The following is a 27880-nucleotide window of genomic DNA, read 5'->3' as shown; positions in this document are numbered from 1 at the left end:
TATAGTGTTGGTTATTAGAGATAATTGCAAGTGCCATTGCTTTCCTAGTGATTGTCACATGAAAGCCATCATTAATTTTAACTTGATGTTTAAGCATGGTTGTGTGTCCTGTAAAGGAAAGTACCGATTTAAGTGTTCTAAAGAAAACATCAGTAGGGTAAAACTAACCTCTCACAATGGTCTAATCCTAGCTCATGTTCCCTATTAGTGGGTGAACAATCCCAACGGTTGGTGAATTCTGCTTCACAATGATAGGAAGAGCCGACAAGACCGTATTATCTGAACTTCTGATGTTGAAATGAAAAGGCAAGAAAAAGGGGTTGATGTGCTCTTCAATCACATATCATTTATTGATGCTCTCTAGACAATTACAAAGTAAATGCGAAACTATACATACGTTACAGTGAACTGTAAACAGTCCAGAAAAAGTTCAGACTAGTGTTGGACAGGAGTAGCAGGCAAATCCCTTTAACAGTTGGGCCCTTGATCAACTTCAATGTTTACTTTATAAACATCCTTGATATCCTAGTTTTTAAACATGGTCATATTTCTTGTCATATATAAGGCGTTTCAGGGGATAAGGGATTTGACCACCAACCCTGCATAACACAATGTCAATCTGGCAAGTTGTACAAACATCTATGTCACTGAATTTTACATCAGAAATTATAAAACTGCATTCACTCAAACTAAAACAGTTATTTAAAAATATTACACCGGCAGATTATATCTGATAATCTTTATGTCGGCCAACAATTATAAACCCACTCTAAAAGGGCTAACTTGGAGTCAGGTAGTATCTAGTCAGGCTATGGAAAGCATTGGTTCCAGCCTTCTGCTTTCCCAGAATTCCTTGATGTAATAAGGATCCATGCACCAACAGAGTAAACGGAGAAATTCTAGGTACGTAGAACAGCTATGGGTTAGCTGTTCTCCCTTTGATCCCTGATGTTACTACGGAATTTTACCCTTTGTTGGAATGACCTACCAAAACTCCCGATTGTAGGCAGCACAGCAAAAGCCCTCGCTTGTGGATTTCTTGTTAATAGCCAGAATCTTTTGGGCACGTTACATATGATCTACACATCTTTGTGCAATGAAATGCTGATCTGCTTCATAAAACATTACGTAAAGAAATTGGTTTGTGGGTAGCGGATTGTCAAAGGGGTGGGGGGGGGATCAGTCTATACTTAGAGCACAGTACTTGTGTGTGACATAATTAACTGAAAACAAATATTTAAATTACATGTGTTACTGGCAACGTCTACATTTTATGTTATAGAATTTACATTTGTCAAAATCATACAGATGCCGTTTCATACCTCGCTGAGGTCCATCTAACTGAGTCCCAACAGCTACATACCTGCAGTCTGGACCCTTCGGTGCAGTGTACCCACTAAAGATAATCCACTTCCTGGTATTCCGAGTAGTCTTCAGATACCACAATGCATGGGACCTTGTTTCAACATAATTAGGCTTCACCTCTTGTCCTCCTCATTCCATCCCATCACTACATAATATATATCTTTATATAGATTCAGCTCATCATTAATCTTACAACATCAGCCCTCTGCTATCAACACACAAAGAAAACAGAAAACAGCTGCTCAAGAGGGAGACACATACACATTTTGCCACAAGTGTTCCATGAGATCTAAAATAGCAGGTTCCTATCAGGTTCATTGATGTGAGTTACAGGATGGCACTTCCCTGTAGACTGAGAGACAAGTCCCGGCAGTCTACAGTTGGCCCAGTGCAGGACGTGTGCGTTTCCCTCATTTTAAGGCAAAAAGGTTAGATAAGGCTCGGTCATACAGCCCCGGACAGCACCCTCAACCTCATATGGATGCGTTATCCCTTGGTATATACAGATGTGTGGTAGATATGGCTAAACTGAAACTACACAGAACATCAAGGATTCCAGAGTGATCCAGCGATAATACTATAGTTGACAAATACCAATGTGAACCCTGCCTTAATATATTTACAGCTGGACATAGATGTATTTTAAAGGCCATTCAGGCTACTGATCTGAATGGCTAAAGAACTGGACCCCCAAGGAATGTCACTAATAGTACAGCTTTAGGACTGAGACAAGTAGCCCACCAATAGAAACTGCAGAACGGAAATTACTGAGAAACTGGCACAAACCGGGGACTGGATACAGTATATAGAAGCTCAACGACTCTCCTGATAGTGATGAGTAAAAGATCATAAAGTGTTTTTTTTTCTTCTCACCCATAGGGACCAACTCATTAAGGCAGACTGCATTTGGTAACAGTAGCCTGGGTAAGGGTTGGGGGTGCTTGTTTACAATGGATGTGGAACCACCCATCCAAAACCCTGAATAAATTGCCTAACTGAAAATATAATAACCAGAAACTTCGTATCATTATGTCTGTGTACGTATAAGGACCACCAGTGAGGTGTTTTCCCATGACCAAAATATGCATGTGTCTGTGTATGTGACAGTGTTGGGGGTAGGGGGTGAGGGAGAGGCTAAGGGAGGGGTGGGGGGCTGTCATTTGAGGGCTAATGACAATGTTCCGTGATGTCTACTACCACTGCCTTCTTCCAGCTGAACAGAAAGTAGCCCACCCCAGCACCTGCTGCCACAGCAATACAGAGGTAGCCATTGTAAGTCATGAACACCAGCATGAGGAAGTAGCTGACAACCACCTGGATGATATGCAACACCGTCTGAAGCGCGTGCGGGAGACTCAGCATCCGCTGCCTGAAGGGAGAAACAAACAAATGGTCAAACTCGAAGCCATGTTTAAACTGCAATCACTTAAGCTCAACTAGCATGAAAACACCATACACAGTGCTAATGTCTTCTACTGCCAAGGAAGCTGTCAATTAGACAAATGTCTAGAAACATAATAGAAATTATGTAATGTTTACTAAGATACTAAATACAGTGCTGTAAACAAGTCTAGACCATCCTAAAGCCTAGCCTACACTTTACATGACATTATAAGTTACCGAGCGGTAATCCTTATATAATAAAATGAGCAGGAGCACAACAGGGCTGTGTTTTAAGTCCACTGTTGTATTCCCTTGACTGTATGGCAGTACATGACTTCAACATCACTGTCAAGTTTGCTGATGACACAGCAGTAGTTGGCCTCATTTCTAAGAACAATGAGCAGGCTTATTTGAATGAAGTAGACAGACTTTCAAACTGGTGCCAAGACAACAACCTACTCCTAAATGTTACCAAGACTAAGGAGATATTTATAGATTTCAGACGTGATCAGCAGAATGTTTACCAACCACTCCACATCAACGACTCTCAGGTGGAAAGGGTAGAGAGTTTAAAATATCTTGGTGTTTATATTTCTGAAGATCTGACTTGGATAAAACATGTCAATTCACTGGTGAGAAAGCCAGAGATCCCAGTCACCCCAACAACTGCCTCTTCTCTCTGCCTTACGCTCTGGGAAACGTTATCGTTGCCTGAGGGCCAACACAGAGAGAATGCGGAAACGTTTTTATCCCCAAGCTATCCAGATACTGAATGAGAACTGTACCAAGAGCAGTGGAGCACAAGCCTTTTGGAAACACATCATGCACTTTACTTACATTACTACTTCTTCTTTTTCTATTTATTTCCTTATTTATTTACACATTGCACAGCCATGGGAAAGCAAAGCATTTCAAAGCATTTCACTACATATACTCTGTATACTACATACACAAAGCATTTCACTACATATACTCTGTATAAATTTTGTGACAAATAAATCTGAATTGAATTGATATTACTGTATGTGGAGTGCAACATCATGAAGAAATAACGATACTAGCCAGAAACAAAGCTGGCACTTTTGCCTAATCACACACTACCTAAGACATTGGTTTCAAGACAGAGGAAGGATGTTGACAAAAAGCAACACAATGTCCTTTTGCCACCTAGGAGGTATGTAGGGAGATGTAATAAATCAAATGGTTAAAGTCAACTGGCATGACTAAGATTTACATTGGGCATAAAAAAATTCTCAATCTGCCAATTGGAATACATTTGAGACATCAGCAAACTACAACGGGATGTCTCTTTAAAAACCTTTCTTTGTTTCCCCGATATTAGTTATTGAACAGCAAACAATAAGGTGTCTGTCTATCTCTGCATTTGTTAAGAGATCTAAGCAGACCAGGCTTATCTGTTTTCCATGTTTGAGTCACAGTTTACTAGGGAAAACAAGTAGGTCAATGCCAGGGTGAGAGGATGGTGGAGGGGCGTTTTATCCTTTGTTCAAGTGAAATGAAGCTAAATAGAGTGCAGGCTCCAGAGGGTCATGGGCAATTCATTATCTCCATAGACTTTTCGAAAATATTCTTTAAAAGTTACCATAGGACATTAAATGGACCTTTATTGTGAGAGATAATGCCATTTAAAATATAATTTAATATAATGGATTATTTAAAAACTAACAAGGTTAAAGGAACAGAATGGAAGAATTGATGTGCTCCTTGGCATCAATATTCAATTACATTTAGCCCTAAGATGGTACTATGTTAGTCAAAAAAGTCATGATCCCACCCGATCAACAACGTTACATGCAATGTTAAGTGCAATATCAAGTGTCCTTGTCACGATTTTGCAATGTCAGAGACCTCATTCTCCGTATTATAAGTTATAAGAGTTTGAATCCCTTATTTTAAGTTCTACCTTTTCATCTATTTTAAAACATATTCTGCCACCATGATTGTTGTTTCGTCACATAGCTGCTTTTAGCTATTTAAAGTGTAATTCCGGAGTAATTTGAACCCAGGGTCTTTTTCACCATGACGAGTTGTACACCCCCTCGAGAGCTAGATTACGTTGATCGAAGGAGCACCGAGTTTGACCGGCTTTAGCGTTTACAGCCCAAATAGCCAACAATGCAAGCAATAAGCTCCAATCGCTAAACGCATCCAAACCGCCATTTTTTAACCAGTAATTGAAGTGGGAAATTCACTGCTTATGGCAGAAGCCTGCCATATCTCGTTCTTACACAAGCACACACAGACAGCCTCTCACACAAGCACACACTGACTCTTTCTATCACTGACCCTGACATTTTTTTAGCTGTTGCTAATGCACAAACTCTTATAGGAAAATCATTGTCTTAATATGTGTTCTGATGTTGACGTATGTGAGACAATACATTGTGATTATTCAGTTCCTGAGAACAGGTTCTGTCTGGATGGGAGCTCTTCAGTTAAGCAAGATTTACTGACAAAATGCGTTAGCTCATTTATGTGTTATACAATGAATCTAACATGTCCAACTGTTGATTGCTCTCCTCATCAGATGAATTTCTCCTTGGTGATGCACCCAAATGTTACGCATGATATTGATACATGCAAAGGCCAATCATTTCTACTACTGGTTGATTCATGTAATAAACTTTGAAGCTTTAGAGAACACTGTTGTTGTTGTTGTACAACGTTTGTTTGTTGGTGTGTCTTATTGCTTCCCAGGCCTGCCTTTGAATCTTTTCCTCTCATGAGCCTCGCTCGTCGCTTAAGCTCCCAGAAAGAATACAACAGGGTATTCAAGGCTGGATCTTGCATGCCGAGTGCAAAGGGACACTCATTTCCAAGGTTATGCAAGGAATACTAGACATAAAACAAAGCATCAATAACTTGTGTGTACCGCAAGTTTATTGGTGAAAAAGACCCTGGGTTCAATTTACTCTGGAATTACACTTTAAACACATCTGGGGGTCGCACCACCACTCCACGGGAGTACGACATCGTCAAACTATAACCTCCGCAATTTCCCCCATTCATTCTCTATGGTGAGTCTTAACCCTTAAAGGAGTACCGTCACAACGGTGTGACGGGAATGTTGGGAAATTAACATTCTAAAGAATATCTGGGTTCATTGAATTCAACATAGAATTTTAGAACCTTTAATTGTTGCGAAACTTAGAATGTTCAAAAACCTACACCTTTAAGGGTTAACAGTACACATGTAATACTCTTTTTGTCCACTGGTGGTTGTTTTGGCGCTGTTTCGCGTTTGCCATCAAAAACGGAATGAAATGTAGGCCTATCTGCAAACAATGTAATGAGGCCTATGCTGACTGCATCAGTGCTCAAAGTATTCTAAAAGTGTATCAATTAATTGTTAATAACTAACTAACTTATATTCAAGTAATTTTTCTGGGACTTTCTGGGATAATTATTTTTAGTTGTTCAAATGTTGAATGGTGGTCATTTCAGACCACTTCAGCACTTCATAAAATTCTCATAGTTTGAGAACTTTAAATTTTCAGAGTTCAGAGTTCACACATTTTTAATGAAATATACTTTTGGGACTACCTGCTAATACTTTTGGGAATGCAAAAGTCTTTTTATTAGTATTATTTAATTTGAGTTACATTTTACACTGATATGGCATGATGGCAATATAAACACAGCTAACAATGGTATTAAATTGCAAAAGCCTATAGATTAAATGTAATGGAATATTCAACTAAGGTAGACTGCTGTTGTTCACAGCACTAAGCTATTTATGGTTACTGATATACTCCGAGTCTCTGGCTCTCTCTTACAGCCAGGCATAATAAGCTGGCCCTCGTAAGAAAAAGTTTGGGGACCACTGTTCTACATTCTCACTTACCCAACCGTTTTGTGGGTCTCCATTAATACAGTTCCATCAGCGCCAGGGACAGGCATAGAGTTGTACCGAACGTTCACTTGGTTCCGTCGGAGCAGGAACTCCCTGCCAATCTTCAGTCCTTCGTAGAACACAGCTAAAAGGAACACGCCAATGCATGCACCTGCCATCTCTGAGAACAAAACAAAGACAAGTTTAGGTTTCATCAACAACTGTCAAAAACAAACCCTCTAATAATATAGAAACAGGAAACAACGGTCAATAACTCTATAGGAAATAAGTGGTATGTGAATTAATCAATTTTAATTAATCTATTTTAAACAAACAATAGCCTCTACCAATCTAAACATGTTCTGGTTCAGTGTTGTCCCACTATTGACAAATTAATTGAATTTTTCCTTGTGTGTCTGCTCATTTTGTGATTTCTACACCTTTTAAGCCAAAAAAATGGAATCACTAACCCCCAGGTGTGTTGATTACAAGTCCAGCAAACAGGAGCTCCACATTTTTGCAGCCAAAGTAGAACGTCATTTGCTGTAAGGGAAAAGGGAAAATTTTACATCAATATTGACAAGTACAAAGAGAGTACAAAAAAAATGTGCTTTGATTGTACTTCAGCATGTGAGGTACATAGGGAATCACATAAAACGAATTGCCTAATTGCATGTGATGCAAGCGTCAAAATCAGTTTTGATTTTACTCTACTTTGTTTTCAATTTAGAATGTCCTATCTGGACGCGAACAAAGCAGTGCTGTGCAGCGCCATGCGGCGCAACGCAGAACTTTTGTCGGATGCCCTGTTTCTATCTCCTTTTGCACAAGGATTCAGGGTGGACAGAGAGCATTCAATGCTATGCAACAGTCGGACGCTCGCATGCAGTTAGGCTGTAGAGGCATCTCTGACAAGCTTTGGAGAAGCCCACTCACCATCATCATGTGGCTCCCACCGGCTCCACCGTGGTCCCCATGATCCATGGTGTGGTCCATGGTGTGGTCCATGGTGTGGTCCATCCTTCCAGTCATTGCAGGCGGCGTAGTGCCCTGCACATGTCCATGGTGCATACTATGGTCCATCTCCCTGTTCAAGTAATACAGACATGAGAGAGGGAGAGAGAGAGAGAGAGACAGAGAGAAAGAGAGAAACAGGTACAGTTAGAAATGTATAGCATACTTTACTAAGGATTTGTGAGTAGAGTAGCTGAGCCGGGGTACCACACATCTTTTTTGACACCACACTCTGTCAGACCAAATCCGCTGAAGAATGTCTGGCATTCAGTGCACCTATGTACTCTCTATGGCTTACCATGTCCAGCATGTCAGATCTAGTTCAACTTCCACATGCACAATAATTTAAGCCCATGTTCGGAACAGAAAACCTTAGAATTAATAAAAACATTTTGATACACAAACAAACTCTGAACTCTAAGGCCCTGTGAACTTGGCCAACCTCGTTTTATAAAAGCTGCGTAATGACCACCTGTGCCATCTGTCTGAGTGTGGGTATAGAGGAGTAATCACGGTGACAGTGACCCTAATGTCCTATTGCCCGAAGAGCACTAGCAGCGTCAAACTGAGATAAGCCACATTGCTTAACCAGTCACTCTCTGGTCCATATCTCATTACAGAATACACAGCAATGCAATGCTTTAAAGACTTAAGTGTGAAGCCCTGCAAATCCGCTATGCCTTAACTACTCACTTAGGACCTAATGTTATACTACTACTTTACAAATGAGAACAGAATACACCAAAACTGTTGAAGTTATACCCAATACGAAAAAGTGAATACTTTATGAATTAATTAATATAATAATAATAATAATAATAATAATAATAATAATAATAATAATAATATATAAAAAGTTAATATTGGTTGTGGTTAATTTAGTGGAAAATGTAGTTTTATTGTAGCCTAATGGTGTATAGAATACATTGCTAAAAGGTTTTTCTGACAGAGGGAGCATCCACACCTACACCTTTAGCACAGAAGACACACACACACCGCCCTTTTACAATTACTGTCTGGGGCCTGAGTTCCCTGTTTTGGAGCCATCAGGAAGAAGCAGCACACAGCCACTTGAGTGTCCCATAAGCACCCACTCTAATCTGATGTCCTGGCAACCTCAGGCTACAATTCAGATTGAATTGGCCCTTGTAATCTAATGGTGGGCAACGTAAAACATCATTAGTTTGAACAACAGAAGACCAAATGCTTTGCTAAAGGTCTCGGATGGCCTGGGGGGCTTTGTTAGTTGCGTCCGAGTAAGACTGGAACTGACAGACTAGGGAGGTAATGAAAAAGTTAATGAAATGACACAGGGGCCTATGAGAGATCAATATCTGTGGCCAACGTCGTCCATGTCAGAGATGCTTGATGCTTGCCCAGCACATTTAAAATGGATCCTGCATAAAAGCTGCATGACTTCATGCCAGTATCCATACAATACAAAATAAATAGCATAAACGTGAAAATACAAACTAAACATGACTGAGAAACTTCAACCAGACCTGCACCAGATGTTTATTGAGCCTAAAATGTTCTTCTCTCGGAATATACAGTAATGGTAGTCATTCATTGCAACTTGGGGAAGGGTTAGAAAGGAACATTTCAATTCAAAATGATAAACTTTGCTTTGGAAATCTCCCATTATTTAATTCTACAAATTACTATTACAACTGGGTCAACTTAAGTGTGAAATTCAAAACCAAATACTAACTTGATTAAACATTCTTTCCTAATTTATTGTATTAGGAAAAGGAGAGTTTCTGAGAAAAATTTGGTCTCTTGATCATAATCGGACCTAGTCTTTCTGACTACAATCAAACTCTCTCCCACAGGGATAATCATAGAGACATGCTTTTTCACATCAGTGACTGGACCTCATTAAAAGGATTAGAGACACAACTGCACCAACCCAAGTCAATATACTAACATGCCACAGTGTAGTTACGATCATCTGCTTTACTATTCAATGTCAAATTCATATTACTCTGGCTGCAGACAGCATAACATTTGAAACCAAACCAGAGTTGCACAAACCTTCAGGCACAAAGTTTTAGCGGTTCTCGAGTAAGGAATTCCCCACCGCGAGGTCAACTCACTCACCCTACTGTGTCTTTGTAAGAGAAGCTTGCCAAGAAGGAAGGGAACTCAGTAGTGATCACGTAGCAGCTGCCGCGTAGCCTTCTGATCCTCAGCACACCGATGATAAGTGCATCGGTTCAGAGAGTGCACAGGTAGGTCACAGTGCACAGTCAAAGATATCAGGACAGCTTCTTGACCCGCCTTATGGTGTGACTGTGTGTGAGATGCTGAGAGTGTGTTTGTGTGCGTGTGTGTGTGTGAACTAAGATCCCCTCCCATGACTGACTGCTCATGTGATCTTGCTCCTGCCTCTGATTTCCTGCCGCTGCTACAAAGCCAATCACACGGCTTTGTTCACTCCCACTAAAGATGGACAGAGAGGCCCTCACAGTCCTTATCCACTGCCCCTCCACTGGGCTAAATGTAGCCAGAGCCCAGCCAGAAAAATGCAGTCTCTCGGAGTTTCCTTTCCTTATTTGATCTAACCTCAAAGGATTCACTTCCCTCAAATATCAACATTGACCACCACACAATGATTTTCTATGTTGTACTATTTAAATTGGATGAAATCCTTTCATTGTATAGCTATGCTGTACTCTGCACAGCCTCTCCTTTTCTCTGTCTCTCAATGAACCTGCACGATGTTTAAAGAAACCCCCGTTGTCTTTGTATCTTCTACAGCATGAAGGGAAAAGGAGACGTGTAGCCCTAAGAGATCATTAGACTTGTCCTCCAATGTGACTTAGCCTACTTTCCCTTATTATGACCGCCCGGCCAGAATTTTAAGGTGGTCATATAGGTTTAGCCAGATTTTTTTCTCCTTTTTCGCATGTCCAAATTTCCGTCCAAGGATTCCCGGACACTGTAAGACCGGGTACACGAAACTTGGTGGGCATGTAACCCCACACGGATAGCATGGAACCATCGTTTTTCGTTTTGATCTGTAGCACCCCTGGACTGGACCCCCGAAAGGAGGGTAGGGCAGACACAGTTTTCTGTGAATATCTTGAGAACCGTAGGGTTTAGGAGGACCTTTTTTTTTGTATGTTGATCTCAAGGGGCCATGTCAACCCATTCCATAACCACTCATTTCATGTATAGCCACCTAGTTAAACACAAAAAAAGTAAAAATGAGGTGTTATAATCGCAGGTATCTGTGACCTAACATAGTCAAAACTGCACAAAATTGGAAGTGTAGGATCATTATGACACCCTCTGAATGCACGCCAAGTTTCGTGGAATTCCGTTCATGGGGGGCCACACAATAAATTAATTTATGTTACTATCCACCAACTGGCCTGTAGTCGGCCGGAGACAGTTTTCTGTGAATATCTCGAGAACCGTAGGGCCTAGGAGGTCCACCTTTTTTTGTATGTTGGTCTTAAGGGGACATGTCAACCTATCCCATTACCACTTATTTCATGTATAGCGCCACCTTAAAAATTAAAAAGCAAAAAATGAGATGTTGTCATCACAATATCTCTGGCTGACATGGTCAAAACTGCACAAAATTGAAAGTGTAGGATCATTATGACACCCTCCGAATGCATGCCAAGTTTCGTGAACTTTCGTTCATGGGGGGCCTTACAATAAAATAATTTATGTGTACATTTAGTGACCGTACACCAACAAGGATTCCCGGGACACTGAAAGACCGGGGTACACGAAACTTGGATAGCATGGAACCATCGTTTTTCGTTTTGATCTGTAGCCCCCCCCGCTGGACTGGACCCCCCAAAAGGAGGGTAGGGCAGACACAGTTTTCTCTGAATATCTTGAGAACCGTAGGGCCTAGGATGAACAATTTTTCCCGTATGTTTGCCTCCAGGGGTCATCTTAAACCATTCCATGTGCACACATGTGCATAAACAGATACACACGCACACACATTCACAGTAATCCTACGTATGACACATACTCACACAGTAGACATATGTACGCATGCATGCACATGCACAAACACAGGCACACACACAAGCACGCACACACACATAAACATAAACATGTACACGCACACATGCACACAAGAATTTCTCAGAATTATGAACAGGCAAGATGGGGGTGGGGTTGTATAAAATTAATTTTACATGTGAAATCTATGAACTAATCATGTTTTGGTACTTGTTGTCTAGCAGATACCAGTGGGAATTGAGTGTGGATAATGCAATTTAATGAGACAGTTAGAATCATATAGGCCTTTCAGCGTGATTTATTTTTGTGGAAAAAATGTGCTGGACTGGGCGGCGGTCATATTTTTTACCGCTCTGCGGTACATCTAGTTTATTTTGTCCATGTCTCATGACAAAGACAGATCTTGTGTTGCATCTGGGGAGAATTTTCCTCATGCGTCGTCACATGTCTCAGCTGGCACTTATCAGAACTCCTCTGTGCTCAAACGATTGTGGAGAGGCTCCCTATGCTCTGCTTCAGGGGCCTATCCATGGAGACTGGATGAAGTCAGTCACTGATTCCCTGAACAACAGAAGCTTGGTTGATCACTTTTATGTGTTTTCCAAAGACATTTGAGAAGAACTGAAGATACCAATCCGAGGCAGCGGAGGTACAATCCATTCCAATATGATACATGGATTGTTCATAATTCTATTTAGAGAGGTCACTTACTGTGACCACTTACTGTGCGATGTCATTTGCATTCCACAACCACTGGGTACAGAACAAACTGATCCATTTACAAAGATTAGCCTATTTGTTGCTTCAGAGGTTCATAGCATTGTCATTATCTTTATGATTTCTACATAAAGATAACTTTAAGCTGGGGTCATAAAGACTCCAGATAAGAAACAATAAAACGTGACCCATGGGACAGCCTTTGCAGTGCCAGCCACCTATAATTCCAAACTAATCAACGGCAAATGCTAGGATAGATCTTACAATTCAAACAGCTATCCAGTTATGAGAACACATGAAGTGACAACATGCTAGTATCTTGTAGAGGAAAGTTTTACTCAATACTCAAAAAAATGTTAAGCCTACAAACTAAATTTCTACAACAAAACAAATTTTGTTATGGTAGGATAGGCGTTTCAACTAAATCAATTTTGTTGCAATGCCTCAGCCACTGTCAAAGTTCTGTCTTCTTCAAGGAACAAACAAAAACAACCTTGCCATCCCCTCCACCCCCCTATTTATCATAGTTGATTAGCACAGAGTCTGTATTTTATCCCCACATTGTGTTTTTTCTGCTGCATGAACAAGAGGTTTCAGGACTGTTTTTTCCCTACTGCTTATTCATAGTAGACGTGTTCTTATTGAACTTTAATACAGCTGTATATATGCTACTAAGAAACAAGTCTCATTGTCAGGTGAAGTACATCCATACATGGGAATCTAGACCATTTAGCCTTTAGCCATTTCGTCCACGACAAGTTGACTGCTGCTTACAGCACCGACTAGTGATTTTAATAGTTGAATAGTTGCCAGTACAGACTAGTTGACCAGTGAATAGTATCATGCTTATTACTGATAATGTTTAGGCAGATTTAGGGAGATCCATAACAGTAGCATATTTGCCTAATTAATTGACTTTATAAATCAATGCTCTATAGGGTGTTATGAATGTTTCCCGTAGCGTAGGAGGTATTGGCAATGACTTCTGGCTTATGTCCTTGACGGTCACCTTATTTGGTCTCTTTGGCTCTGTTTTCAACATTGACCAAACTTTTGCATCACCAAATCACTGATGTGATGAACAAACCGACATCCAACAGGCTCCACATTTCATAATACCTCAAACAACCATCAAGGAGGGGGACTACGGTAAATACAAAATTAGTGTCAAAATGAATGTTTGTCAGACATTACAGCAATGGTGTCACCACATTTGCGATATTTGTGTTGTAACCAATGTGTTCTCCTTAGCTGTTTATTACAAGTTTTTTCCTGGTAACCTGATTAAGCAATATGGCACAATTGAGAGTGGGGTTGGTAAGCATATACCACAGCTGTGATTTGGCCATAGGCACAAGGCCAGGCTGAGTGCCGCAAGTAACCACAGACATGGACAAGGCTTTGAACAGGTTCACGAAACGAAAACGAAAACCAGAAGCTTTTGATTTTTTGCTAGGAACAAAAAAACGAAACCAGAAACTCTAAAAAATGTTATGTGCTTCCAGAACAAAATTATTTATCTAAAATAATGTTTTTTTTGTTCTTACATTTAGCAATCCGACTAGCCACTATGAGGCTTTTAGAGCAGCCACGTTCACCGATGTGGTTGCTTTACGCACTAGTTTTTTGTCCTTCTTGCTCGCGTTTCTTACGCTCAAAGAACTCAAGGGGTTTGTCTTTAAGTGTAGGCTTGGACTCTAGATGTCGAATTAGCTTTGATGGTTTCATTGCTTCGTTTGACAACTTGTCGCCAAATACCACACATAAAGGACTTGGTGCATGCGAGTCACCGGTCTCTGCGAAATCATATTTTAAATATGACTTGTCATATTTCGTATTGAATGACCCCTTCTTTTTCTTTGAGGTATCTGGATCACCATCGTCAGTGGGTATTATTGCGAATGTGACATTATTGCGAATTAAATTGAGTTTAGTTTGGGGGTCCATTATTGCGAATTAAATTGAGTTTAGTTTGGGGGGGGGGGTCCGTGTTTATACCGGATCTGTGTTTGCATATTTAATACGTTTCATACACGTGTTTCAACACTGCATTTCGGTCGTTGCTTTTACCTATATCATTACCTTATGCATGCCAGTTATGTATCCACCAGCTGCCTGCCTGCAGCCTACTTCCAAAACTCCAAAGCTTGCTGTCAGATTTGGTTCCGAGGGAACAAGTTCAGTGCATCAACAACTCAATAACAGTTTATGTGATGTGTTAATCAATTAAATGCCCAACAATTTCACAACAGCTAGTTTTGGAGTAGGCCATTCAACTAGCCCGCTTGCTTACGACGAGACTAAGCGCGCCGGAAGCACCGGTGCACCCCCACTTTTCGGGGGTAAAAAAAAAAAAAGGGCAGTTGTTGACCACAACACCGACACGGCATCGCTCAGTGGTTCCCAAATGGGGGTACGTTAAAGCACTTCAGGGGATACGTGAGATTTTAACCATTTCGAAGCCGATTGATGCAAAGTGCGTCAAAAAAACACACCCTTTATTCTCTGTTACATTGCTCAGCAACTGTTCCTAGCAGCGAGAAGCCTTAATTCCGTGAAAGAGCAGAAGTGGGGCTTTCCAACGAGATCACGCACTTGTCTGTACGTTAAAGTATGACGATTTAAAAAAAATCATGAAATTAAATCAAATTGCATCATATGTACAGTCTCTGCGTTCACCTGCGCACCCATTACTCTCGTTTGAATTACTTGCAAACCCGTGAACGCATAGATATGGCAAGCATATCAGATGAAAGAGGAGACACAGGGCTACCCATTGGTACCAAGAATGTCGATCCTTCTGGCTTATGAAAACAGACGAACTGACTGCAAAATAATAACGTCATGTACAAAAACCAACTGCACACCCATTACTTTCGTTTGAATCGCGGACCTGTCATCGGATAGATAGCCTATGCCACGCATGTCGAATGAAAGAGGAGACACAGAGCTATCATTTGATACCAAGTACATCCTTCTGGGTTATAAAACAGACGAAGTGACAGCAAAATAATGACTTCATATAGCTCGACTTACCTCACCTTTTTCGCTGTTTTTGTGACAAAGCATGTTTATAATCCAACGCTATTGTGTGTTTCTCTATGGCAAATTATGTTCATAATCCGGTTTTGAGATCCTAGCAAATTCCCGCATGGCATTCAATTCAAGGCTCACATTGCATCCCAATTTGTTCGACAAAGAAACACCTTTTTTGCCTTTACTATGTTCATGGCAATGCAGTAAAACGTTGTAGAGAATCATGCAAACACAGGCTTAGGCTACACGTAAACTCGGGTCAAGTGAGGTCAGATCAGTTCGTGTTACAGATATGGAGCGCAGAAAGGTCATTTTTAATCACTAATTAATGTATAACATGATTACAGTCAAACACAAAGGCAACAGGCACAGTTGGGTAACTAATTCTAGTGTCGTTTTCTTACGGGGATAAACAGTGACAGGTTACCGCTACGCTACCGCTACGCTTCGCTTTTACGCTAACCTTCAAAATGTAGAAAGTAGGTTACGTGCAGATCTTTTCATCACAGTCATTGACAAGGCTTGGCTGTGTGTACAGGACAGAAAATGGAGATTGTGATCATTATTATTGTAGGCTACAGACTACCTCCTTTATTCCTTGAATGGAAATTCAGGTTATGCTGGTGTGTCTGTGTCTGTCAATATCAGGCGCAGTTTATTTTAGCAGATTATCCATTTAGAATTTGTAGCCTAGACTAAATCACTCTGTGCGTAAAAAGACGCTACTTGCAGTCCAATCAGCTTGAATGAAACCACCCGAAATCACTACACAGCACCTAACATAATGACAATTTTTGTTAGACTTTTTTAAAAATTATTATTAGACTATCTTATATCGTAATATCCCACGTGAAAACGTGCGTGAATAGTTGGCCTCTGGAATTTTCAAAATGGTCTCGCGGGGAACCCAGCCCGAAGCCCGAAACTCAAACTCGTTCCGGCGCTGGGTCCAGACTTTTTATTGGGGTGGCACTTGGGAATCAAAACTACTATTTGAAAACCACTCAAAGTTTTGAAGATTAGGATAGCCTATAATGGAAATAAATTGTGCAAAGCCAACACTGATACACAGGTCAGTTTGTTGGCCACTCCAACATATTTTCCATTAATAGGTCAATGCCAATAAAAAAATATTGATATGAATGCACCTTACCTAATCAGTTTTATTCAAATGACGTTAACCCAAAGAACAATAATAAATACTACAAATATTGTATGCATATATTTGATCTCATACTGATGGCCAAACTATATTTCTTTCTAATATCCACTCCAAGTACTTGGCTGTAAGTAACATGGCTCTGAATTAAGAAATTAACCCTTAGAACCCTAGACTGTTTTAAGGGCTTTTTCACTACCTTAGAAGTCTAGGCTACCCAGATCTGCCACTATTTCATGTATTAATACTTGCATTGATTTCATTTTGATTTTTAAATAATAAAAATAAAAATAGTGTATTATAAAAAAATCTTATATTTTGACATGTATCTCACCACTGCAAGCTGGCACATGTGTGCATAGGGCAGACTGTTCTGAATCTGGCAGTATCATTGCCAGTGTTGGGAGTAATGCATTAAAAAAGTAATGTAATTACAGTAATGCATTGCTTTTTGCTGTAATGCAGTAATGTAAGGCATTACCAATACAATTTCAGTAATATTCGGTACAATTCTCAGTAACTGAAGTTACTTTGCTTTTTAATCCAAAATTGAGAAATGCTCAATTGGCACCAGAGAAGATTATCCAAGAATTAAAAAAAAAAGTCATCTATGCTGGTCCTGGAATTTGATTGGTCCTGGAATGTATCTCTGCCATTCATGCAACAGATCTAACATGGTTAGGCTATACTTCTCATTTCAAGCAGTGAGAATAACAAGTTGTGAGTGACCTTTGGCCTTTGGAGCCTACATTGTCCCATGAGCCATAACTGCAACTGTTATATTGTTCTTTTGTTAGCCTTGAGCCTAGCTCAGTCATTATGTTATACCACATCACCTCCTGCAGTGTAATGAGCTGTATTGAACACATGAAGATCTATTGAGAACACCAAATCCATATTTCCTGTTACTTTGGTGAAAGTAATGTAAACGTAGTGTAATGCCTTACAATTCAAATACAGTAATATTGTAATGTAACAAATTTTTTAAAACTTGATTTGGTTTGTGTGATTTGTGAGATCATTCACATCAGTGGCAATCATAGAATTTGATTGACCCTCCACACACACACACACACACACACACACACACACACACATAGAAAGTGATGGCTGTCATCAGTGTTGGGCAATTTACTTCAAAATCGTATTATGTATTACTCATTACTGTACTTTCAAAGTAATTTGTTACATTATAATATGTATCTGAATTGTAAGGCATTACACTACTATTGTATTACTTTTGAGTTACTTTCACCAAAATATCTAGAAATATGAATTTGGAATTCTAAATGCAGTTTATTATGCTCAATGCAGCTCATTGCACTTCTAATGGAGGGTGATGTGGTATAACATAATGACTGAGCTAGGCTTAAGGCTAACAACAGTAGAATGCAATAGGCACAGTGATGGCTCATGATGCAATACAAGGAACAATCATAGCCAGAATTTTGTTAAAAGCAGACCAAAGGTCAAAGTCTGGTCAATTGTGATAGAAATGCTGTAACTTAGGCTTAGGCCTACTCATTAAAATTAACAGAGAGCCCACTACCTGTATATTGCAACCCAAAATTTAGACATGTCAAGATTTCTGAAACATGTAATATGTATTTCAAATACAAAATAGTATTTTGTAATTTTTATTTTATTGGGTTGAAGGAAATGGCTCTGTATTTTGTATCAAAATATTTTATTGGTGTGTATTTTTGTATTTTAAAAATACTGCAAAATACTATGTGAAAAACACTAAAAAAAAGTAGATACTACTTGATGAATAATTGGTAATTAGGCAACAATGGTTAACAGCTGTGTTCAACGACATTCAAAGCTTTTCAGTGACGGCCTTTTGCTGAAGCATCAGCTCTGGTCTGAAGTATAAGTATAAATACTCTTTTGATCCCGTGAGGGAAATTTGGTCTCTGCATTTATCCCAATCTGTGAATTAGTGAAACACACTCAGCACACTACACAGTGAACACACAGTGAGGTACCCACTAATCACGGCGCAGTGAGCTGCCTGCAACAACAGCGGCGCTCAGGGAGTAGTGAGGGGTTAGGTGCCTTGCTCAAGGGCACTTCAGCCTACTGATCGGGGTTTGAACCCGCAACCCTCCGGTCACAAGTCCGAAGCACTAACCAGTAGGCCACGGCTGCCCTGAAGCACTGGTGTGAAGTCGTACGCAAGTAAAGATGAGCAAGGTTACCTGTGCAAGTTCACATAAGGACACCGACAAAGGCAACAATGTCCTTTTGTATCCAAGCCAATTAACAGAAAAAATGTCAGATATCTCAATGAACCACAATGACATCAATAGATGGTAAGGTGTTGAGTGTGTTTGAATTCCCTTCCTTGTAGCATCCTTTTCTGCATTGCACAGTGGGGAGAAGTTCACCTTGTTTAATTAAATAACAATTATATTTCCTTATTAGCTGCATACTTGAGGTTGGAGATATTAAGGCAAGTCAAGTTTCTCACATACTGGAAGTTCAAGATATACAGCCTTATGATTTTTTTTATTCAGTTCTACACTGGACTTGAATTACGAGAATTCGCACAGATACACAATTATGATTTTGGCCTATTGATTATAATGTGGTTAATTGTAAGTATAAGTATATTTTAATCTCTGCATTTAAGAAAATATAATCTCTGCATTTATCCCAATCCGTGAATTAGTGAAACACTCAGCACACAGTGAGGTGAAGCACACACTAATCCCGGCGCAGTGAGTTGCCTGCAACAACAGCAGCCGGGTAGCAATGAGGGGTCGGGTTCAATCGGCAACCCTCCGTTACAAGTCCGGCGCTAACCAGTAGGCCACGGCTGCCGAATTGAAAACTCTGTCAGTCAAATTCAATATCAAAATGTTTTACTTTGGCCTTTTATGGGGTATGTATTGGCAGACAGCCCTGGTAACTTAACGTTGTCGTTGACGCACCTGCTCGCTTGACTGCCACTGCAAAGTAGCCTGTGCATTGGCATGCTCCATGCGTGTAGCCTGCGTGTCAGATAACCCTGACGTTTCTTGTATTGTCGTGCTGGCTGTCGGAATGATCAGCAGTACAAATAAGTTCGCTAAAATATTGGTGGGGACAATTTTGTCATCTTAAAATTTTGATTAGGACTAGTCCTTAGCGTCCCACCCTAAATCTACGCCCATGACACATTCTAACATCTTATTAGCATTAATGTTCCAACTCATCAACTCACCTGTTACTGAGGTTAAGTAGTAGGCTAGCCTAGTCTACTGTCAAGTGTTTTTAACAGATGACTTGAATTGTCCCGCTGCTGCTGCTGCACTAGGACTACTCACGATGTGATCAGAACCGTAGGCTACACTTCCTGACTGGGCCAATGGTCGTAGATAGAGTGCAGTAATTGGTTCAGTCCCTGCTTTGCAAAGTGTTGTCGAAAACGGCAGCAATTCTTTTTTTTTTACTTTTCACTGAACGGAGCTGGGGGGGCCAGCAGGGTGGCCAAGCTTTGACCAGTGGTGGCCGTGGCCCCCCCTGGCCACCACGTAGCTCCGCCCCTGGACTGAGCACTGCCAACGGTGAGTGCCCAGACCCTACATTTTAATGTGGGTCTGGCTCGTCAGGCTATGCTTATCTATCGTTGCCGCATCTTTCTGACCCATGGTTGCCCTTAGGTTTTCACATGCACAAAGACATGGACAAGGACATGGACACATTACACTTCACGGTTAACCTCTGACAAGGCCTGTTTCAAATGCCTTATCTGGAGTGACAATAAAAACTAAAAATGTACTATTGAACTACAGTCTGAACAGAATGGTCAACTGTGTATGAAAACGCCATAGGGTCATTACACGTCAATTCAACCAGAGCCCATGCACTTAGGTTTAAAAAAATCTGAAAAAATTACCAGGTGGACCTATGTTACACAAGAGACAAACTGTAAAATTACTTTTATGTAAAATCAATACTTCCCAAGTTACAGCCAGTTTTACAGGGGGAGGGGGGTGTTAATTTTGTTCAGCCTCTTTTTTTTTTTTTGTCAAAGTTCACAAGCCCATACTTCAAGAACTAAGCCATGTAGGAGGCTCAAATTTTGCATACTGGTACATAAATAGGAATAGTATGTAGCAAAAAAATGTCACGTTTGGTCTGGATGATCCTGCATGGCCATAGCTGTCCCTCAAAGTTGATCAAAATGTTACTGGAGTTTTTGGCTGGGCTCTGTTTAGGCCTTCAGAAGACATATTTGTACTCAACATAGATTCTTCATTTATTTTCCTTTTCCCTTTCCCTTAATTTTTTCAGAATTTTTTGAGACCTAAGTGCGTGGGCCCTGGTTGAATTGACGTGGAATGACCCCATACCATGGTTAGGCTCAGAATTAGGAAAACCAAAAATAAAGTTCAGGACAGGTTTAGCCTAGTTGAAACCCAACTCATTGTCTTGAGTTAAAAAAGAGAGAAAGATGTGTGCACACACGCACACACACACACACACACACACACACAAAAACACAACTCTTCCTGGTTTATGGTGCCCGTGTTTGAAGACCTGTTTTCCTCAGAACCCAACAGCCAAGAACAACACGGTGAAGTTCACTAGCACCAGTTGCTGCTCAGCAACACACTCGCTCACATACTTACATACTTTAGTGACTGACACTATAATAAATTGTTTGTAAGCAACGTAACATTGTTTACCCAGGACATTTTCTCATAGGGAAAAGTGCTACAACTAACTGAGCACTAAAGAGCGTCTGACCCTCTTTCCAGTGACACAGCCCCCAAACAGTAAACACAAAAGGAGCACTGTTCCCCTGACCGGTTCCTACGCTCAACTCTAAACAGACTCACACCCATGGAAAAGTGCAAGGTCCCTGCGAATAGTTTTATTTCACTGGAGCAATGGACAAACATGAAAGAAAAAAATAAAAGATCAACTCAATCAGTTTACAAGGTGAAAACAGATATCTTAACTGATTCTAAGCATAGGAAGAATCAACTCAACGACCTTAATCTGTTTGATCTAACCCTAACAATGCAGATCAAGACAGTACGACTGGAGATTTTGGCATGCTGCTTAAAACACCTTCAAGCTTTTGTCTACAGGCACAATGGGCCAAAAATAAGCATGTCGCCCATGGCCAAGATCTTCCACATTCCTTCTTGTATTTGTGACACATGCGGAGTTAAAAGAAAGGCTGAACTGTACCTGAATTATTCTTTCAAAACAAAGAGACCAGTCGTGTAATTTGAACAGGAATGCAAACACGAAAAGGTGCTTTAAATTGCGGGAGATCTTATGTTCATAATTGCCTAAATAAGATGTTGTTTTATCAGTACGCATTTTAGAAATTTGCACAAACCCATTTCTCGGTTTTCAGCTGTTGTCCTGTAACGTTTGCTAATGTTTTTGTTTACACTGGCATGGCCAGCAAAGGCAAACTTTAACGTTTGACCTATTTCATCCTTCACTTGTTCAATCACAAAGTCGACCTGCAGTAATCCCAACTATAACCCCAACCTACTCTGATGCTGATTTCTGGGATTTAACCAGCTCATTTTAGTCAGCTATAATCGACTGGGTTTACACAATTCCAATGCTCAATTTGCTTTGCCAAAGTCTACTTTTACATCTTTAGATGCTGTAGGGGAAACAAGTCCACCTCAATTTAATACAAGTTACAATCTAGGCCTACTAAACACCAGTCGATATAAACTGTGTAACGTTAACAGGACCAAATGATTACTTCCGTGTACTGAACCCTGCCATAATTATTTCCTTCCAGAGGAACAAAATATAGGACACCGAGAATCAGTTTAAGACCCCCGTCTCTCTAACTTTACATCTAGACACATATGTTGGTGCACAATAAACAGAGGTCGGTACCTATCTAACTTATAACGTTTGAAGTACATTCTTGCTAGTTACAATAATAGATCAGTTATCGTTAGCTCGCTAGCAACAGAGGTCACAGGACCGTCTTTTACAAAACAATAAAACAATCGTCGTCTTTGGACAGTCCCGGGCACTTACCGCGTTTCGTACACAAGATCCCTCTCTGATTTCCTTCTCTTTCTCGATTTCAGAGGCAAATCATGGACTTTGTTATCAAAATTTCCAGGGTTGCAGCATTAGTCGTCGGCAACAGATATGCAGCTATCTCTGTTGGAGACGAAAAGCCTTTTGCAATGTTACATATGTCACACAGCGACCAATGATGACGTTTAACTCTGAGCCAATGAAAAGACTACTTGAACACCCGCTTCCGCCGCCACATGGCAGTCTGTCGTATGGTCGTATGACGCAATGTCACACACCGACGATAAGCAGAGTAAAAATAGAGAAAAAAAGAGTAACAGAGCCAGTTTTCACCGGTAAAAATGTGTATAAAATCGGCATGCACCTCTATGATTTGTTTAAGTAGTACACAATTAAGGCAAATTTCCACTCCAAGTAATTTCTGGCAAAAATCTAGCCTCGGTGTGAAATGCAGGAAAGATGATAATTTATGTAAGACAGAATAGTGACATCTGGTGGGCATTTTAACTATTGGTTGAATATAACGGTCACGACCTGTGTAAAGATGCACCTTTTGCAGCAACTTTTCACAGACCAAGCAGAAACCACAAATATCATACTTAGGTGTTTTCTTGTTATCATAAATGCAGTGTCAAAGCTTGTGACAACTTGAGTGACAAGTGACAACTTGAGAGAAATGGACAATCATGGGAGGCAGAGTCTTGGAATACACCATCAGAACCATTTATTACTGTTTTGCTGTGCTGTAGCATCAACTGTAAACAGAGGAATGTCATCTATACATAAAGATTCGGAAAGCCACTGAGGGTACAGGGTTGAGAAAAGAAAAGGGGAAGGATGGTGAATCACTTAGAGAGACGTACAAAGACTGGAATTGTTTAAATCCGGATAATTTTGATCCCATGGGGGTGGGAAAGAGAGGACAGACTCAATCCTTTTTTTCTCCACAGGCTGTTCTGATAAGACAGTAAAGTGTTACTCATAAATAAACATCACATTGCATAGCAAGACCTACACACACATACAAACACACAAGTATCCATCAACACAAAAAAAAAAAAGTCAGTCTACTGATCTTTGAGACCCTACAAGCAGGAGAGCACCACGGAGGCACGAGAACACTGCACTGTGTCTGTCCAACACAAGCTGATGCTGACTTGACACCTATGATCTTTAACTACGCAAGCAACTCACCCTGAAATACTCCCCAAGTATGTACTACAGATGGCAAAGTAAGACACTGCGAGTAACCACCACTTAAAAACCCCACAAAATAGTTTGCCTAAACAACAACAGTGTACTTTAATGGACAAAGCCCATTACAAGTAAGCATGGTGCTCACAATACACAAAAGGTGGATAACCGGGAGAAGTGTTAACTAGGTGAGTGTACAGGAATATTATGTAGTGAAGGTGTGGTGGCCACACAGTGGCAGTTCTTGTTTCAGTGCCTCCTAGGTTCATGTGTTAAATGGGATGGGGGTTGGGGGGCAGCTGGATGGGAGTGAGCAGAGGCTTTTTATCCAGCCATGCGGTAGTTGGCATGAATCTCGGGCTTGATGTCACACACCATCTTCAGCAGGTTGCCCAGCACAGCTTCACGGTTTTGCTGGTAGCTGTTCTGGATGCGGCTCATCTTATCCAGCGTCTCTTTGTCCACCTCCACAGCAGAGTTACCATGGGAACCCAGGGCCTTAACAAGGGAAAGAGCAAATTGAGAGACCCTCATGCCAGAGAACATGACACATTCACTTCCCAGACCATTATTGTGAATAACACCATATCTAATTACATTAGTCTACCAACATATTATTCTACATAGTAGTAAGTAAGCATAGTAGATTGTAAGCAGTTAAATTCAGTGCATATTCACTCTTCCACAGGCTATCTATTAAATATCTCACTGCTAAGAACCCTTCTTTGGCTCTTACCGCAGCCTCCTTGGTTTTGAACTCCTTCTCCCTCTGCAGGCGATACTGTTCAATCTCAGCCTGGGCTTCCTCTTTGGCCTGCTTCAGACGACGATTCTTGCCTATTCAATCAGGAATTTAAGTGATATAACTGTTAATTCTGACAAGATCCTCCTGACAATTCAAGTGGATCTGTATGGAAACCCCACAATTGCATATGGGGAAACAAGAGCTTTTAAATGATCTTATAGACAGGGGGAACTTGGAGAAAGAGGAAGGCTAGGAACAGTGACTTGTGAATCACGTTGTTAAGAGATAAGAGGAAACAGTGGAATAACTTCACAAAGGTTTTGACTTGAGTAATTAAGAGCTTTAAAACTGACGGAAGCGTCTATGGCCAACTAGATCATCTGTAGATATACATATGGCAAATTCCTCATCATAACGTTACTGAGGGGGGTAGATGGCACTGCCTTGTTTTCCCACTTAAACTCCATCACAGAAAATAATCTCCAAGTGCTTATTTTCACAGACCTTTCAGTGCTTGATGTATCAATACTCGCTGATTCATAAAAAACCTATTTGCTAATATAAATCAACAGAAAAAGTCCCTGATGGGTCTCTTAATCATCAGTCTGAATACATTTATTTGAAGCATTAACGCTAGCGATAACAAGCTACTGACGCTAACAGACAGCTGCGTGTTTCTAATTACATGCCACGCGACAAAACGGCAATATGATGAATAAGGCGACAAAACTGACAAAGACCATGTATAATTTTAAAATAAATATATTTCAACTAACCTCATACATCACCTAGGCTCTGCCTTATAGCTAATATTGACCTAGCCAACGAGGCTAGGTAGCTAATCATGACAGTCGAATTAACTTACGTTTCCTGGCCTCTGCAACCTTCTCTGCTGCTCGTTTCTCAGCCTGCAACAGCTGCTGAATGCCCTGTGATTGACTAGCCATTATCTGACAAGCTGGTCTGATGAATAAAAGCAGAGATGATGGTTTGGAATTCCCGTGTACACTGCAGCGAAGGTCGGCGAAGAACACTGAAATGACTGCTGAGAGTCAGCTGACTATTCGTCAAGCGGACTGTTGATGCAGCCTGGGTAAGGTCACGTGACAAAACCCAAGGAGTTTCTGGATTTATGTTTGGTTCATCTTTTAAAATACCACTAAGAATACATATTTGTACAGGAAATATTATGGGTTACAAGTATTAACATTTTGATGTAAAATATTTTGCTACTCTGAGTTGGTTTTGGAATGGTCCTAAACGAGGGTCTTTAAAAATAATCATACAAGATCGTTTGATGCCCTCTCGTGGCGAAATCATTGTACTGCGCTCTAAATGCCTCAAGTCTGGGAAATCACATTCACAAGATGTGTTCCCATTCCCATTTACATCTTCTTTATTTATGTATTTTGCAGACACTTTTATTCAAAGTGACTTACAAAATGAGAATTAACATTCAAGCTGTATTGCAAAAGAGACCTTAAGTCACACTTCTAACGTCTACAATCTCCATAGCCTACCAGAGGAGTGTGCAGAAGTTTACTGTCAAAGTGTGGTTGAAGGGGATAGTGATAGAAGGAGAAGGAGGTTAATGAAGTAGAAGAATTGGGAAGAAAGTAACTCGTGGTGTGCATGTTAGGTGTGTTGGATTGTTAGATGTGTTGGTACTACTCTCATATCAGTAGAATCGGTCTTCAAGATCATCTTGAGGAGAGGAACACTCTGGTAGCACTGGCCACCAATGGGGAACTACACATGTGTTCAAGTTTGATGTAATTGTACACATAGTAAACATTTACTGCAATTTCAAAAGAATAACTAAAATACACAAATATCACTGATTCAATGAAGCATTTTACCACATAAGGTATCATCACCTGCCTCTTTGTCATAAATTTAGGACAAAACTTGATGACAGTGACAAACTGGAAATTGTTATTCAAAAAAGAAATTCCTTTCTGAATTCAGGCCTTTTTATTTAATAGAATTGAATAGCCAATGGATGTAGGCTCACAAAACACAATCTCATTTGCAAAATTTTCTTCTATCTTGGTTTGTTTTCCAATATGCCTATCTGTTATTTCAGGTAAGTGCTTCAGGATCATTACCTGCTCTTCACAGAGTCAAAACATGTAGGAATTAAAGCAACAAAACAATTTCCAAATTATGATGGTCATGTGAAAAACACACACACATACTGAAACACACCTGCCATTCATAGGCGGTTGAGGTTTTGGAGAGACCATGCAGCTCCCTGATGTTTAAGAAAAGCTTTGACAGCAAAATATCAATATTTTCTACTAGTTTTCACCCAAAAAAGTTTAAAGTTACCACTTGCTTACAGAATTATGAGAGGAAATTAATTTGATGGTCATTATAGGCTAGCCTATATCAAACCTTTGCCAACTCAAAAGAACGTATCCCATTATGCCTTTCCCCCTTATTGTTTGTATCATTTTTTCCACATTACGTTTTGCTTAAATTGCAATGCCTACCTTTCTCAGTTGTTCACAAATTCAAAAATCAGTCTAATATTTAACCTGCAAAGCAGCCTAGGCTACAGCTTGCCATGTTCTGGAATTCAACACTGCAGAATATTTTACAATGCATTGACATTTAGGCTATATTAGACATATAGCCGACTAACATGAAGTATTCTGTCTTAAGATAAGCATTAAAGCATTTTTCATGTTTTGTTCTTCAGAAGGAGGGATTAGAGATGAGTAGCCAGGGCCACAAATAAATTAGACCGACTTTCCAACGACACATCAGTATTCCATTATTTAACTTAATTATGCAAAATCGTTAATTAAATATTTAGATATTGATATTAGATAAATCTAATGCCAAACATCTCAGACAAACTCGTTGTCAAGAGCCCTTCAGTTATGCACACACATCTAGGTTGTATTGTAAACGTCATAGCCCTATGGTTTGGGAGCGCAGCAATCCTGAACGGAAACCCCTCCCGAATCCCAACTCCGGCTGCCGAGCAAAGAAAAGAGGAATACCAAGCAAGGAATCAGGAAACACGGAGAAATAACACAGCAGTCAATTAAAGTGAGTGCATTTCATAGTTAAGTTTACCAACTCTTGTTTCACATATATTGTTTATGTATACATGCTTTTAGACGGTGTAACATTATTTAAAATCAACTGTTGGGTTGTTTTTTCTTCGTGAATCGGCTATCCGACATTAGCAGGGTTGCTAACTGAAGTGACCTAGCATGTCGGTAGCTGGCTAATTAAATGGTTCGGTGTTAATTTGTGTCTTTCTGGGTTTGGGGGCTTGAGCCGCCTTGCATTACAAGCCAATGGCAATACGCAAACGAAACGAAAACTGGTATTTTGCATTAATGTTTGTAGAGATTTGTCCTCTACTCCTTAAAAAAAATCAATTGTTTGC

General features: G+C 40.2%; 3 protein-coding genes across 4 annotated transcripts in view; 1 reads left to right on the top strand and 2 right to left on the bottom strand.

Moving 5' to 3' along the window:
- Nucleotides 1–320: 320 nt before the first annotated feature.
- On the bottom strand, nucleotides 321–22698 carry slc31a1 (solute carrier family 31 member 1). Its single transcript, XM_048259197.1, has 5 exons — nucleotides 22530–22698; nucleotides 7538–7688; nucleotides 7072–7144; nucleotides 6614–6782; nucleotides 321–2734 (listed from the first exon to the last, which is right to left on the bottom strand). The coding sequence occupies exons 2-5, from the start codon at nucleotides 7682–7684 to the stop codon at nucleotides 2533–2535; spliced, it is 591 nt and encodes a 196-aa protein (XP_048115154.1). The 5' UTR covers nucleotides 7685–7688; nucleotides 22530–22698; the 3' UTR covers nucleotides 321–2532.
- Nucleotides 22699–23242: 544 nt separating this feature from the next.
- atp6v1g1 (ATPase H+ transporting V1 subunit G1) lies at nucleotides 23243–25542 on the bottom strand. Its single transcript, XM_048259008.1, has 3 exons — nucleotides 25340–25542; nucleotides 24466–24566; nucleotides 23243–24227 (listed from the first exon to the last, which is right to left on the bottom strand). The coding sequence occupies exons 1-3, from the start codon at nucleotides 25419–25421 to the stop codon at nucleotides 24054–24056; spliced, it is 357 nt and encodes a 118-aa protein (XP_048114965.1). The 5' UTR covers nucleotides 25422–25542; the 3' UTR covers nucleotides 23243–24053.
- A 1894-nt stretch (nucleotides 25543–27436) lies between these two features.
- The window catches only part of fer (fer (fps/fes related) tyrosine kinase), a 34207-nt gene continuing 33763 nt past the window's right edge, over nucleotides 27437–27880 (top strand). For both annotated transcript variants that reach the window (XM_048259439.1, XM_048259438.1), the window contains exon 1: nucleotides 27437–27534. The gene's annotated coding sequence lies outside the window, so the exon portion shown is untranslated. The remainder of the gene's footprint in view (nucleotides 27535–27880) is intronic.

Source organism: Alosa alosa, chromosome 12 (genome assembly GCF_017589495.1).
Source record: "Alosa alosa isolate M-15738 ecotype Scorff River chromosome 12, AALO_Geno_1.1, whole genome shotgun sequence".
NCBI lineage: Eukaryota > Metazoa > Chordata > Actinopteri > Clupeiformes > Clupeidae > Alosa > Alosa alosa.
Note: the sequence above shows the minus strand (reverse complement) of the source record. Positions and strands in the feature narration are given on the sequence as shown.